This window comes from Polypterus senegalus, chromosome 1, assembly GCF_016835505.1.
Source record: "Polypterus senegalus isolate Bchr_013 chromosome 1, ASM1683550v1, whole genome shotgun sequence".
Taxonomy (NCBI): domain Eukaryota; kingdom Metazoa; phylum Chordata; class Cladistia; order Polypteriformes; family Polypteridae; genus Polypterus; species Polypterus senegalus.
In genome coordinates, this window is record NC_053154.1 from 168,902,402 (window position 1) to 168,916,235 (window position 13,834).

Consider the following 13,834-nt stretch of genomic DNA (forward strand, 5'->3'; position numbering starts at 1 on the left):
AACAAATGTTAAAGGGCATCTTTATGAAATGTGTGTAAAATGGTTTGAATTTTGCTGAGGTAGGTAATTTACAAAAGGGTCAAGGACCAGATATGGCCCATGGGGAGTTTGGCATTTCTTGTCTATGGGAATGCAGTGCCACAAGGCAAGAACGGAGTGTATTAAAAGAGAACCATTTACCTGAAACAAAAGAATACATATTAAAGAATATAATGCCTTGGGGTAGCAAAGGCTTGGTGTTTTTTATTTAAAAAAAACCAACTTTGCAAAAGAGAATGTATGGAACACTCACACAAACCTTTCAGTTAATAGTATATTCTGATGAATGCTACAGAAGAAATAGACCATTATGAAAAATGTGATATCCTTTTAACAATAGCTAGATACTATCAGCTAACTATCAAACAAGTGGAATACATATGGTTTAAAATTGGGTGGAAGAACAAAAAACTACATTTTTCAAAAAGACACAAAAGATAAATGAGTTATAAGCAGACTGCGCATTTCTGTGAATAGCAAATTCACTTCTCCCACCTTTTGCCCAGATTTACAGTGTTCAGGACAGGGGAAAAAAACAAACTTAAGTCCAAAACAGGATACTTCAAACTTGAACTCCGTTCAATCTATTATATTAGCTGTGAAAGCTCAATGTAGCTTGTTTTGAAATGGTATTTAATTTGTTACACAGAAGTGAGCAATTTGGAAAATCTCAACACTGAAAACAAATGTTAACACCTTGGGGAAAAAAAGTATTTTTTTGAAATATTTTATTTATTACATCAATTTTTATATAAAAAACAAATTAAAATATACACATATGTACATATTATACTTTGTTGTTACACAGTGACAGAGAGGCAAGACAGCTAAACCTAGTTTTATCCACAATGCAACACCAGTACCAACTCCCACCACGTTTATGTAATATTTAAGCAACTGACTGCTTAATGGAGAACATGCAACCTTCCATCTCGCACTCTTAACAAGGTCGTATAAAGCACTAAGAAGAATATTTAAGTTGTGTTTTAGTTTGCACTTAGTACACAAAACTTAAAATACTGGTGTATTTTGTGATTTTATTTGTGGAAACACCATCATTTAAGATTGTGACAGACTCCCCCCAACCAAATACAAATCACAAGGCTTGATTTTCTAACAAAAGTAGCTAAAAGATGTTTAATCCATTTAACTGAACAGCAAATTATAGATTTCTATGGGTGAACTACAGCAGGGTTGTGACAGGTTTGAAACAGTTACACATGAATTGAAATTGTATGTGAAGAATTCAGTTATGGTCACACAAACCTTTTCTGCGATTATACACTTGTGTATAAAGGTTTATACATTCGCAGTCAAAGCATTGACTTTAATGATTCTCCATTAGAAAAGCTGCTAACTCTACCTGTATACAGTACAATTCTAACATCCATTCATTTTTAAAACTGGTATGTTCCAGTTTCAGGGTGCAAAGGCAAGAGTCTATCCCAGCAGCACTGAACATAAGGGGAGAGGCAGCCTAGTGTTGAGTACACTCAACCACTGGTAAAGAGTGACATTTTAGTGAATTTTAACATGAAATCTGCACATTTCAATGACACATTTTTACAGACTCAAAATAATTATTAAAAAACAAACAAAAAAAACCCCATCTAAATATAAAAAAAAAAAAACAAAATAGGCATCTGGTTCATTAGCACTTTGTAACACATTTGACAGAAGTAGCAGCTTTCATACATTCTCTTTTAAAAAATGCAATTCTGTTCTTGCTTTTGGAATTACTTCCTGTATATTACAGGATTGTCCTAGCTTGAAAATACTGGACGTTTTTCTTTAAACACTTTTTTGTTAAATATACATTTTTCAGTTCTGATACAATATTGAAATTTATGATTCCAAAGTCCAAACTACTCAAGCTTTCAGCTTATCAATGTTTACAATGAGTTCAAAGAAGGAATTTCCATTTGGCGGCTCTGCCTTGAAAATTATTGCTAGGTAATTCACATTGCATTGTGAAATTCTGTTCAACTAAATATGTAACATTTCTGTTATCTCAAGTTTTCAAATAGATTCTTCTAAGAGTTTCAAATGTTGTTTGCAATTCAACTCATTAAACTTCTGTTTCTTGATCATTTTTATAATTTTATCCAGTTTTGTAAAAAAACAATTACTATTTTCAAATCCTCAAACAAGTGCTCTTCTAAGCTTTGGATAGAAATAGTCCAATTTCAACTTTTCAAATGGTTTAACTATGAAAATCTCTTTCCAATTACTCAAAGTCCATAAATGTGAACTAAAGTGTAACCATCACCTTAATAGGGCTCGTTAGAAAGTGAGCATAAGCTTCAATAAATTCCATATTATATTTCCTTTCATTATTTTGAGTCTGAAAAAGGACAATTTATTAAAATGTGTAAGTGTAATTAATGTCTATAATAAAAAGGCTGTGCCCATTTACGTTTACTAACGATAGTGATTCTTAAAGCTTCTCCAAGGACCTACTGTGGCTGCTTGTGTGCATCCAAATCAATGGATTTATTAGATGCCAGTCTCTGTTAATTGTCTTGATTCAGTACTAAACTGCTTGATCTAATCACTCTGTTGGCAATCTTCAATATTTTTGACTTTATTTTTTTCAAACAGCTATATTTCTAATGGACAGGGGTCAACTCACTGATCCCTATCCCCTTTACTTCATTTACAAGTTATGATTGAGCATACTAACTGCTAACCACAGGGTACCTAACAATGACATGCACACAACAAGGTAACCTGCAATGGAATAGTTACTTTGGAAGATCTTTAATCTTAATGTATCCTACATTATAAAAGAAAAATTTTAAAACCCTGTCTGAATAAAAAATAAACACCACCACACACCTTAACAGGCAAAGTTGAGCAGTCCATGTATTTCACTTCCTCTCAGGGGTAAAAATAAACACTGGTTAAAATCTGACAGAGCAGGAACATCATGTCTAACCCAATAGGTTAATGCCTTGCATTGCTCTCTATTTAACAAATTAGATGGAGTGATAGTCAGCAACCACAGTGGACCCTTGGGACTAGTTTTTTGAATTTAACAAATGAATTAAAACATACACTTTGACCAGTTATGGCCAAAATCTCTCCCAAAGCTGTAAATGACACTGCTTATGAAACATAATCTTTTAAATAAAGAACTGAATACTTAATTTCTCAGAGTGGGACTAGACAGGATAAAAACTTACTGAATGTCTGAAAAAGACAGGAGGGGTCATTATTGTAGTGATAAGTCTGAAATTATTCAAGTTATATGAAGATGACCTCTCTTTATTGCACTTTATAGCTAACCATTTAACAATTTCCACTCATTCAAGACCACCTAGACATTTTGCTAAACACACAGAGTTCCTGCCTCTCGGATTTTTTTACGCACGCACGCACAACTATTGTCAACGCAGTACCCATTCAAAACATTACACCACTCATTCTCAAATTATATTATCTTCTGAAAATTAAAAAAAAAAAATTATATATATTTATATATAAACATTGGAAAGATTTCCATAGTCAGCAGCTTGCTGGGAGAGGAGATCCTTCAAGGATATTTTCTAGGGAGTAAAGCAGGCAGTCCCCATATCTTTAAGGCTATCAAAGTGCATGCAGGGGAGCAACTTCATCTTTTATCCTTTGTAAACCTGGTTGCTGTATACAATGTTGCTCAATTTCAAACAGTTTTTGGAAGTGACTTGGCCACAGTTAAAGATCTGACCACAGTACTGCTTTATTACCCTTTTCCACACTGACTACGTACGCCCCTGATGGAGACCAGGCTACAGCATTGACACATGAGCTGAAATGGACAAAGAAAAGAAGTTAGTTTAAGTTGACCACGTGGTAAAAAAGAGTGTACATCTGATTTTGACAGGTTCAAGAGAAGAAATTCACCTTTAATCTGTTAACCATTTCTGATCTAAACTGTATACACACCTACATAGAATATCTTACTTGTCATCAAGGACTGACGTAACGGAACATGTCAGTCTTCATCGGGCATTGCAATGCGGCAATTTCCTATGTCAAATTTAATGGTGCGTTCAATAACATTATATAGTTTAAACTATAATGCAAATTAACCATGAAAATTTGTAAATGAACTCCTTAAAAAACATACTTAATTATATACTGTACTTGCTGCAGTTTTAGAATGCAATAAAATTCTAACTTTGATTAAAACACAACATCCCATCCCCTACTCCAGGGGTGGGCAAAGTCATTACTGGAGGTGCCGCAGTGGCTGCAGGTTTTTGTTCCAACCCAGTTGCTTAATAAGAAGCATGTATTGCTCAAGTAACACTTCTGCTTCATTTTAGGTGTTTCGCTCGTTAAGATTTATTTTGGTCTTAAACAGCTGTATTCTTAGTTTTTAATTGCTCCCTATTAGCAATAAAATACAAATGGCAAAAGAAACCAGCATTTCTCCATTTAGCTTGTTTCCATTTACAGCTGTGTGTATTTATCATGCATTATTGGGTTTCATTAAATACTTAGAAGAAAAGTGAAGAAAAAAAAGAGAAGCACTGACAATTACTTATCTGTTTTAGATTTCAAATTATTTGGATGATATCCTTAGAAAGGGGAAGAAAATCTAGGATATGAGAATGACTTGACATGGCAGAGTTAAAGCACTAACAAGTCATAAAATTAAATTATTGGCAAGGATAGTTTTTTAATTAAGCAACTGGGTTGGAACAAAAACCTGCAGCCACTACGGCCCTCCTGGATCGACTTTGCCCACACGTGCCCTACTCGAATGATATGAACAACAAAAATGGATGCATTCACACCTCTGGCTTTCATATTTCATTCAAATACAATATTAAGTATGAGATTGGGATGGTTTTGCTACTGAAGTATATCAAATAAAAATTAAGAGACATGCAAAATTTCAACTTTTAATATTGAAAAAACTGGTTATTGTACTGTTTCTTAGGCTTTTAGGGGCACACTAGGTCTTCACTGGAGTGGAGGAAGACTAACAGAGATGCAAAAAGTTTGTTGCTCCAAAACTGGTTTAACTAGTGTGAAGTCCAATTCAATTTATTTTCAGTCAAACCCAGAATAATGAATGACATGCAAAAACATACAGCACTGGACATCATCCTTAAAGGTTCTGTATAGTAAAAGTAATTCCCTGCTTTATGCTTAACCTAGACACACCCCACAAGACTATTGCGCATGAACAGCGTTTTGTTCCTGAATTGCAACATGCTGACAGTCTCTGCCTGCTTGTTTGCGTTTTTCAAGTTATAGTTTGCGGTTACCTTTTGTTACTGTGTGTTGTGCGTTACTGACAAAGTGGTTTTATTTTTTGCAGTATTCAATGTAGCTTAATATCTCAGCTAATAATGCAACTTATATTAATTTCCGGTGCAAATATACAAAAGCGCTATTATGGCTATGTGTGCTGTTTACGAATGAACATATTGTTAAATTTGTGCACTGTTGACCTTTAAGGAATGATACACTGTACTTTGCTCCAAGATGTTAAAATGTTGATTTTTGCCGTATTAAACAGTTTTTTTTTTTTTTGTAAACAAATGCCTGGCCATTATGCTGTACCTAGTTTTATCCACAATGCAACACCAGTACCAACTCCCACTACGTTTCTTTATGTAATATGTAAGCAAATAGTGTAAATAGTGGTAAATAGTGCCACCTACTGGTTTGATTAAACAATAGGAAAAGTTAAGGAACTGATGTTTAACATTGCTCTTACTGAATACAGTACTATGTAATGTTCGAGTTTGACATGAAATAAATTAGTTATGTTCATATATATGTATTCCATTTCTAGTTGTGTATTTATTGTATTAATTTATTTGTTTAAATACCACAAATGCAGTTACATATAAATATCCATTAAAGTACTTGAAGCAAGCTGGAAAAGGATGCTATCTACTCTCTGGTGTAGCTGCCGGTTCTTTCTAGCCAAAGAATTAGGCCAGCAAGTGTACAATGAGGACAGTAATGTACAGCATTAACATTAATCAGTTAGTAAACTGGACCTGCTTTTTCATGAACAACAGTGTCAGGTAAACTTCTAGCTTTTATACATTTTTAATTTAATTGGAGACAACCAGCCCTGGGCTGCCTTATAGTAGTTTAACCAACTTTTACCTAGAGTTGTGCATTTCAGCAAGAGGGGAGCATATTGAAATCACACAAACTCCAAAAGAGAAACTAAAAACACATCTGTTGTAAGTAAAGAAAACCTGCAAATACATCTAAACTAACAGGTGAGCAAGCCTCCTCTTTGTTAGACCTGACACATCAATCTTGATTTCCTTCTTTTATGTGGAGATATAAGCCATTATCATATGTATAATGCTCATGGTAATCAATAAATAGTACTATTCGTTTCTTAAAAGAAATGTGGTTCAGCTACTTTGATATACTGTACATCTAAATGGTCAGGAATACCCTTCCACAGAAAAAGGTCAGGAAATAAGACTTAGGGGCCTTACTGAATTGTGTACTTAACTTGGACAGCCACATCTAATATTTTGGCCGCATTTTAAAAATACCAGACTCTGACATAGCAAAATCACAGTTAAATAGACAAAAAAAAACCAAGTAGGTATTTCAATTCAAGTATTTTATCTGCTTATCTGTATATTTCAAATGCATTACCTGTGGTGTTTTCCTAATACCTTCTCCACTTTTCCTGTCAGAACATTCCATACATACAACGTCCCATCAGCAGAACCTGCTGCTACATAACCACCATCAGGGCTGGAGGAAGAACATGAAAGCCAATGAAAAGAGGCACACAATTAGCATTCCAAATTGAAAAATCATGTTAAATTTTCTTTTTTAAAGAATGTTAGTGTGCAGGACATATGAGGGACGTTCAAAAAGTTTCCGCATTTTTACATTTTCATTGGAAACGGTGAAGGCTGTAGGAGTAGTAATTGGTCGTGTCCGAGAGTGTCACGTGACTAGTTCTGTCTGGCCAGGTGGCTGCCCTTGCAGTTTAGTATAAGATAGATAGATAGATACTTTATTAATCCCAAGACAGCGCTTCCCGATTGGGGGTGCCAGAATCCATCGAGGAAGAAAAATGAAAACCGATCACAAGGTCACGGGGGTCTGCTGGAGCCAATCCCAGCCAACACAGGGCACAAGGCAGGAACCAATCCTGGGCAGGGTGCCAACCCACCGCAGGACACACAAACACACCCGCACACCAAGGCCAATTTAGAATCACCAGTCCACCTAACCGGCATGTCTTTGGACTGTGGGAGGAAACCGGAGCGCCCGGAGGAAACCCACACCGACACAGGGAGAACATGCAAACTCCACGCAGGGAGGACCTGGGAAGCGAACTCGGGTCTCCTAACTGCGAGGCAGCAGCCCTACCACTGCGCCACCGTGCCGCCATGAAAAACTTTATTTGTACAAAATCTTAATTTATCTATCCATTCCTAAATAATTAAATGGGCAGGCTATTTCATATCAGTGCAATAAGCTGCTTGTTAAAATGGATGACTTCCGCTCTTACGCGCACTTGCTGCTGCGTGGGTATTATGAACTACCGTATCTGTTCAAGTTCTATTTAAAATTTTAAATATACAGGTGCCGGTCATAAAATTAGAATATCATGACAAAGTTGATTTATTTCACTAATTCCATTCAAAAAGTGAAACTTGTATATTAGATTTATTCATTACACACAGACTGATGTATTTCAAATGTTTATTTCTTTTAATTTTCTTTTTCAGATTATAACTGACAATTAATGAAAGTCCCAAATTCAGTATCTCGGAAAATTAGAATATTGTGAAAAGGTTCAATATTGAAGACACCTAGTGCCACACTCTAATCAGCTAATTAACTCAAAACACCTGCAAAAGCCTTTAAATGGTCTCTCAGTCTAGTTCTGTAGGCTACATAATCATGGGGAAGACTGCTGACTTGACAGTTGTCCAAAAGACGACCATTGACACCTTGCACAAGGAGGGCAAGACACAAAAGGTCATTGCTAAAGAGGCTGGCTGTTCACAGAGCTCTGTGTCCAAGCACATTAATAGAGAGGCGAAGGGAAGGACAAGATGTGGTAGAAAAAAGTGTACAAACAATAGGGATAACTACACCCTGGAGAGGATTGTGAAACAAAACCCATTCAAAACTGTGGGGGAGATTCACAAAGAGTGGACTGCAGCTGGAGTCAGTGCGTCAAGAACCACCACGCACAGACGTATGCAAGACATGGGTTTCAGCTGTCGCATTCCTTGTGTCAAGCCACTCTTGAACAAGAGACAGCGTCAGAAGCATCTCGACTGGACTGCTGCTGTGTTGTCCAAAGTTACAGTATGTTCTCTGATGAAAGTAAATGTTGCATTTTCTTTGGAAATCAAGGTCCCAGAGTCTGGAGGAAGAGAGGAGAGGTACAGAATCCACATGGTTTGAGGTCCAGGGTAAAGTTTCCACAGTCAGTGATGGTTTGGGGTGCCATGTCATCTGCTGGTGTTGGTCCATTGTGTTTTCTGAGGTCCATGGTCAACGCAGCTGTCTACCAGGAAGTTTTAGAGCACCTCATGCTTCCTGCTGCTGACAAACTTTATGGAGATGCAGATTTCATTTTCCAACAGGACCTGGCACCTGCACAAAGTGCCAAAACTACCAGTACCTGGTTTAAGGACCACGGTATCCCTGTTCTTGATTGGCCAACAAACTCGCCTGACCATAACCCCATAGACAATCTATGGGGTACTGTGAAGAGGAAGATGCAATACACCATACCCAACAATTCAGAAGAGCTGAAGGCCACTATCAGAGCAACATGGGCTCTCATAACACCTGAGCAGTGCCACAGACTGATCGACTCCATGCCACGCCGCATTGCTGCAGTAATCCAGGCCAAAGGAGCACCAACTAAATATTGAGTGCTGTACATGCTCATACTTTTCATGTTCATACCTTTCAGTTGGCCAACATTTCTAAAACTCCTTTTTTTGCATTGGTCTTAAATTTATATTCTAATTTTCCCAGATACTAAATTTGGGACTTTCATTAGTTGTCAGTTATCATCAAAATTAAAAGAAATAAACATTTGAAATACATCAGTCTGTGTGTAATGAATGAATCTAACATACAAGTTTCACTTTTTGAATGGAATTACTGAAATAAATCAACTTTCTCATGATATTCTAATTTTACGACCGGCACCTGTAAGTTTTATTTAGTCGGCAGAAATATCTTTGGTAGGAATGAAAGTTAAATTTAATCATTGCATAAATTTTTCTTCACCATAGAAATTTATGCAATGATTAAATTCAACTTACATTCCTACCAAAGATATTTCTGTCGACTAAACAGAACCTACTTATATCCAAATAGAACTTGAAGATATATTTTTTCGAATCTGACTGCACATTTTAGATCAACTTGACGCGCACTACATCGAGCCCATGTGATATTGTGCTCTCGCCTGCCTGCCTCAATAAGTCACCATCTCTTCGCTCTTACTTTTTTACCGTTCATTTAATCATGGCTAGTCGCGAAAAAATTTGAAAATGGAAGGAGGATTATACCAAGTATGGCTTTACCAAAACAATTATTGATGGAGAATAAAGTATCCATTATTCATAAAGCTTCAATTGGTGATCTGTTTTTCTGCGTTAAACTCATATTTTTTCATACTTCTTCTCAAACCAAGGGGGTGCGAAATCGGCCTCACCCGTCACAGGGGGTGCGAGGGTAAAATGAATCGGGAAGCGCTGGTATAAGAGTTGTCACCCTATGGTAAAGATGGATGCAAAACTTTGCAACAAAGAGGAACAGCATTCGGACATACGCCTTTTATGGGCAGAAGGTGTGCCGGGATCACAAATTCATCTCCGCATGTGTGTTCAGTATGGGGATAAACTTCTCTCAGAGTTGTCTACAAGTGGATTGAAATGTTTGAAAATGGCCATACTAGTGTGACGAATGCAGAACACACCGGACCTCCAGCTACAGCAACGATGATGTGAAAGCAGTGGTGCATCAGTGGCTACATGCTCAACCAAAAACCTTTTTTTTCTGATGCCATTCAAAAATTGGTACGACGCTGGGAAAATTGTATCGCAAACGAAGGTGACTATGTAGAAAAGTCATGCAATTATTTTTGAAATTCTTAATAAGAGTTTAAAAAAAAAAGTGCAGAAACATTTTGAACATCACCTGTTGAGAAAATGATACATTTTAGATAGTATTCACATAAAAGTTCTCTCGTTACATGCAGCATTATAGAAAAGAATGGAAAAGCGTCACTTGCCCTGCATTTGTTTTAACACTAGAATCCCTGAAGCCTACGAAAAAGTTGTAGTTCTGGGCCACCTTAAATTCCTTTGCACCTCCACATCAGCATCTGTCTTCCAAACGTGTCCATCAGCATTGGCAGTAGGCAGCTTGCTCACTCATCTTCACACCGAGGTTCATTGCCCTTTCTTGAAATACATCTCAACCAAGCCTGACAAAGTTTACATTAAGTTTTGGATTGCAGCAGATTTGGAGACAAAGTACATGTGCAATACATTGACAGCAACATGCAAATTGAAATTTTTTTTTCTTTGGTTATTTTAACATCAGCATTTTGTCATTATTACAATAAGATAAAAAAAATTCTGTTTTAGTAATGTGTTCTACATTTCTTGCCTCGTAATTCCCATCATCCTACATTTACCCAGATCATTGTAGACATAGAACCTACATGAAATGTATTATTTACCCTATACAATTCCAAACACCTCACTACTAGATAAAGAGACTTTAGCTGCTTTGGTGGGGGGATGAGTTATCAGGCTGCCTGCTGCCAGTGCCGAGTGACACATTTATAAGATAAAGACGCCGATGAGGAGGTGCGAAGAAATTTAAGGTGGCCTGGAATTATTACTTTTTTCGTAAGTGTCAAGGATTCTAGTGTTAATTCTACCATTTTCAGTGAGTACAGGGTATTTTGTGGTTTTCCACTGTATTATCATTAGGACTACATTTAAAACCTTTTTTTTTTTTTTTTTATAAAAAGCTTTTTTAAAAAAACAAAGGTCTAAAACTGATTCAGGAAACAATTCCAAAAGTTATAATTACCTAAATGTCACTCTTGTCCAGTCAGAGCCACATTTGAAACCTTGAACACTGCAAAAGCAGAAATAAAATCATCAGTCTGGAAAGAAAATCCACAGGGAATCATGCTACTATTGTCTCGACAGTGCTGTTGGATTGTGTATTTTACTGTGGTTCATGATATACTATGCAACCACCACTTTTTTTTTTTTTTTAAACTATTAATCCTGAAGGATATCACTTGGTTTTTTAGCATACCACTTGGGGTCAGAGTGCAGGGTCAGCCATTGTACAGCGCCCCTGGAGCAATTAAAGGTTAATGGCCTTGCTCAAGGGACCAGCAGAGTAGGATCTCTTTTGGCAGTGACAGGGATTCAAACCAGCAACCTTCAGGATACCAAAATAGATCCTTAGCCTCAGAGCCACCACTCCACCCTTTGACAGTATAAATGATATTAGCATTATGTTAATTCTTTATTATTATTATTATTAGTACTATTTATACTTTCTACACTTCTAACTTTGTACTTGTGTTTTTCACATTTTAGAGTAGAAAAATCAGATTTAATAAATGTTATTTCTGAAGCCAAAAAATGCAACGCTTTTTTCGTGTTTTTTTTTCAGAAAAAATGTAACATGAAGGAGACTACAATCAATATATATATCAATTAATAATCCTAAAATTAATTAAGTTCCCATACCTGCATCATTTTTTATGTGAAATGTAGGTATAAGTGACATTCCTTGCACAAGATTTTTCTAGAATTGACCATATTTTAAAATCAGTAAACACTTAAGCACACCTTAGCAAAATACCTTTAATGAATAAAATGCAACATAATCGCAATTTACTGGACAGCAAACAGAAATTCAATGTGCAAAATGCAAGTACTTCAATATTATGTTTGATTTCTTTTCCACTCTCATGCAGGACAGTAAATTTTACTGTACTGTCCCAGTTTTCCCAATATGCTAGTGCTTGATTTACTGCAACAGTAAAAAAACACCAATTTAGCTCTCCACAAATAATCACACAAAACTTCACTCTTACGTGAATGTTTGCTTCACGGTGTTCATCCGCAGGTCAATAATTTTTAACAGATCATCCCTAGAACAGGTAAGTAGCTCTGTCCTATCTGGATTCAAGTCAAGTGATGTGACCCTGCCAAGCAGCTCCAGCTCCCGTACAATGCATTCTGACCTGTCACCAAAAAAAAAAAACCACAGTAAATAAGATTTTTACACACACCTTTTTTTGTTTTCATAACACCTTTCACTGCTCTTGGTATGTAAAGAAAGGGTAACTTGTGAACAGGTTTCTGTACTGTATCCAAGGGAGTTTAACTAGGGTTAATTCTGGGCCCAATACTGTTCTCTATATACATAAATGAGACTGTGTCCAATCTAGTACTCTTGACAGCGTCCATCTTTATGCAATTTGTTTCACTCCATTGCCGAGTCAACAAGCTTATCCACAGAGCACATACAACTTGATCTAAACAAGGATAAAAAGTCTTCAAACAGAGCTCCTTAATTTAAAACCTGTGCTAAACAAACATTTAAAATATATAGTTGTACTTGAAAGTTTGTGAATCCTTTAGAATTTTCTATATTTCTGCATAAATACGACCAGAAACATCATCAGATATTCATTCAAGTCCTAAAAGTAGATAAAGAGAAACCAGTTAAACAAATGAGACAAAAATGTTATACTTGGTCATTTATTTATTGAGAAAAATGGTCAAATATTACATATTTGTGAGTGGCAAAAGTATACGAACCACTAGGATTAGCAGTTAGTTTGAAGGTGAAATTAGAGACCGGTGTTTTCAATCAATGGGATGACAATCAGGTGTGAGTGGGCACCCTGTGTTATTTAAAGAACAGGGATCTATCAAAGTCTGCTCTTCACAACACATGTTTATGGAAGTGTATCATGGCACGAACAAAGGAGATTTCCGAGGACTTCATCAGGCTGGAAAAGGTTACAAAACCATCTCTAAAGAGTTTGGACTCCACCAATCCACAGTCAGACAGATTGTGTACAAATGGAGGAAATTCAAGACCACTATTACCCTCCCTAGGAGTGGTCGACCAACAAAGATCACTCCAAGAGCAAGGCGTGTAATAGTCGGCGAGGTTACAAAGGACCTCAGAGTAACTTCTAAGCAACTGAAGGCCTCTCTCACATTGGTTAATGTTCATGTTCATGAGTCCACCATCAGTAGAACACTGAACAACAATGGTGTGCATGGCAGGGTAGCAAGGAGAAAGCCACTGCTCTCCAAAAAAAAACCATTACTGCTTGTCTGCAGTTAAAAATCACGTGGACAAACCAAAGGCTATTGGAAGAATGTTTTGTGGACGGATGAGACCAAAATAGAACTTTTTGGTTTAAATGAAAAGAGTTATGTTTGGAGAAATGAAAACACTGCATTCCAGCATAAGAACCTTATCCCATCTGTAAAACATGGTGGTGGTAGTATCATGGTTTGGGCCTGTTTTGCTGCATCTGGTCCAGGACAGCTTGTCTTCATTGATAGAACAATGAATTCTGAATTATATCAGAGAATTCTAAAGGAAAATGTCAGGACATCTGTCCATGAACTGAATCTCAACAGAAGATGGGTCATGCAGCAAGACAACGACCCTAAGCACACAAGTCGTTCTACCAAAGAATGGTTAAAGAAGAATAAAGTTAATGTTTTGGAATGGCCAAGTCAAAGTCCTGAAGCAAGCAGTTAATGTG

General features: G+C 36.6%; 1 protein-coding gene across 2 annotated transcripts in view; it reads right to left on the minus strand.

The window, feature by feature from the left end:
- Positions 1-1,153: 1,153 nt before the first annotated feature.
- Positions 1,154-13,834, minus strand: part of atg16l1 (ATG16 autophagy related 16-like 1 (S. cerevisiae)) — a 72,667-nt gene continuing 59,986 nt past the window's right edge. For both annotated transcript variants that reach the window (XM_039762676.1, XM_039762684.1), the window contains 4 exons: positions 12,137-12,286; positions 11,110-11,157; positions 6,670-6,771; positions 1,154-3,829 (listed from right to left, as the gene is read on the minus strand). In XM_039762676.1, coding sequence (XP_039618610.1) covers positions 3,736-3,829; positions 6,670-6,771; positions 11,110-11,157; positions 12,137-12,286 — 394 coding nt within the window. In that variant the 3' untranslated portion in view covers positions 1,154-3,735. The remainder of the gene's footprint in view (positions 3,830-6,669; positions 6,772-11,109; positions 11,158-12,136; positions 12,287-13,834) is intronic.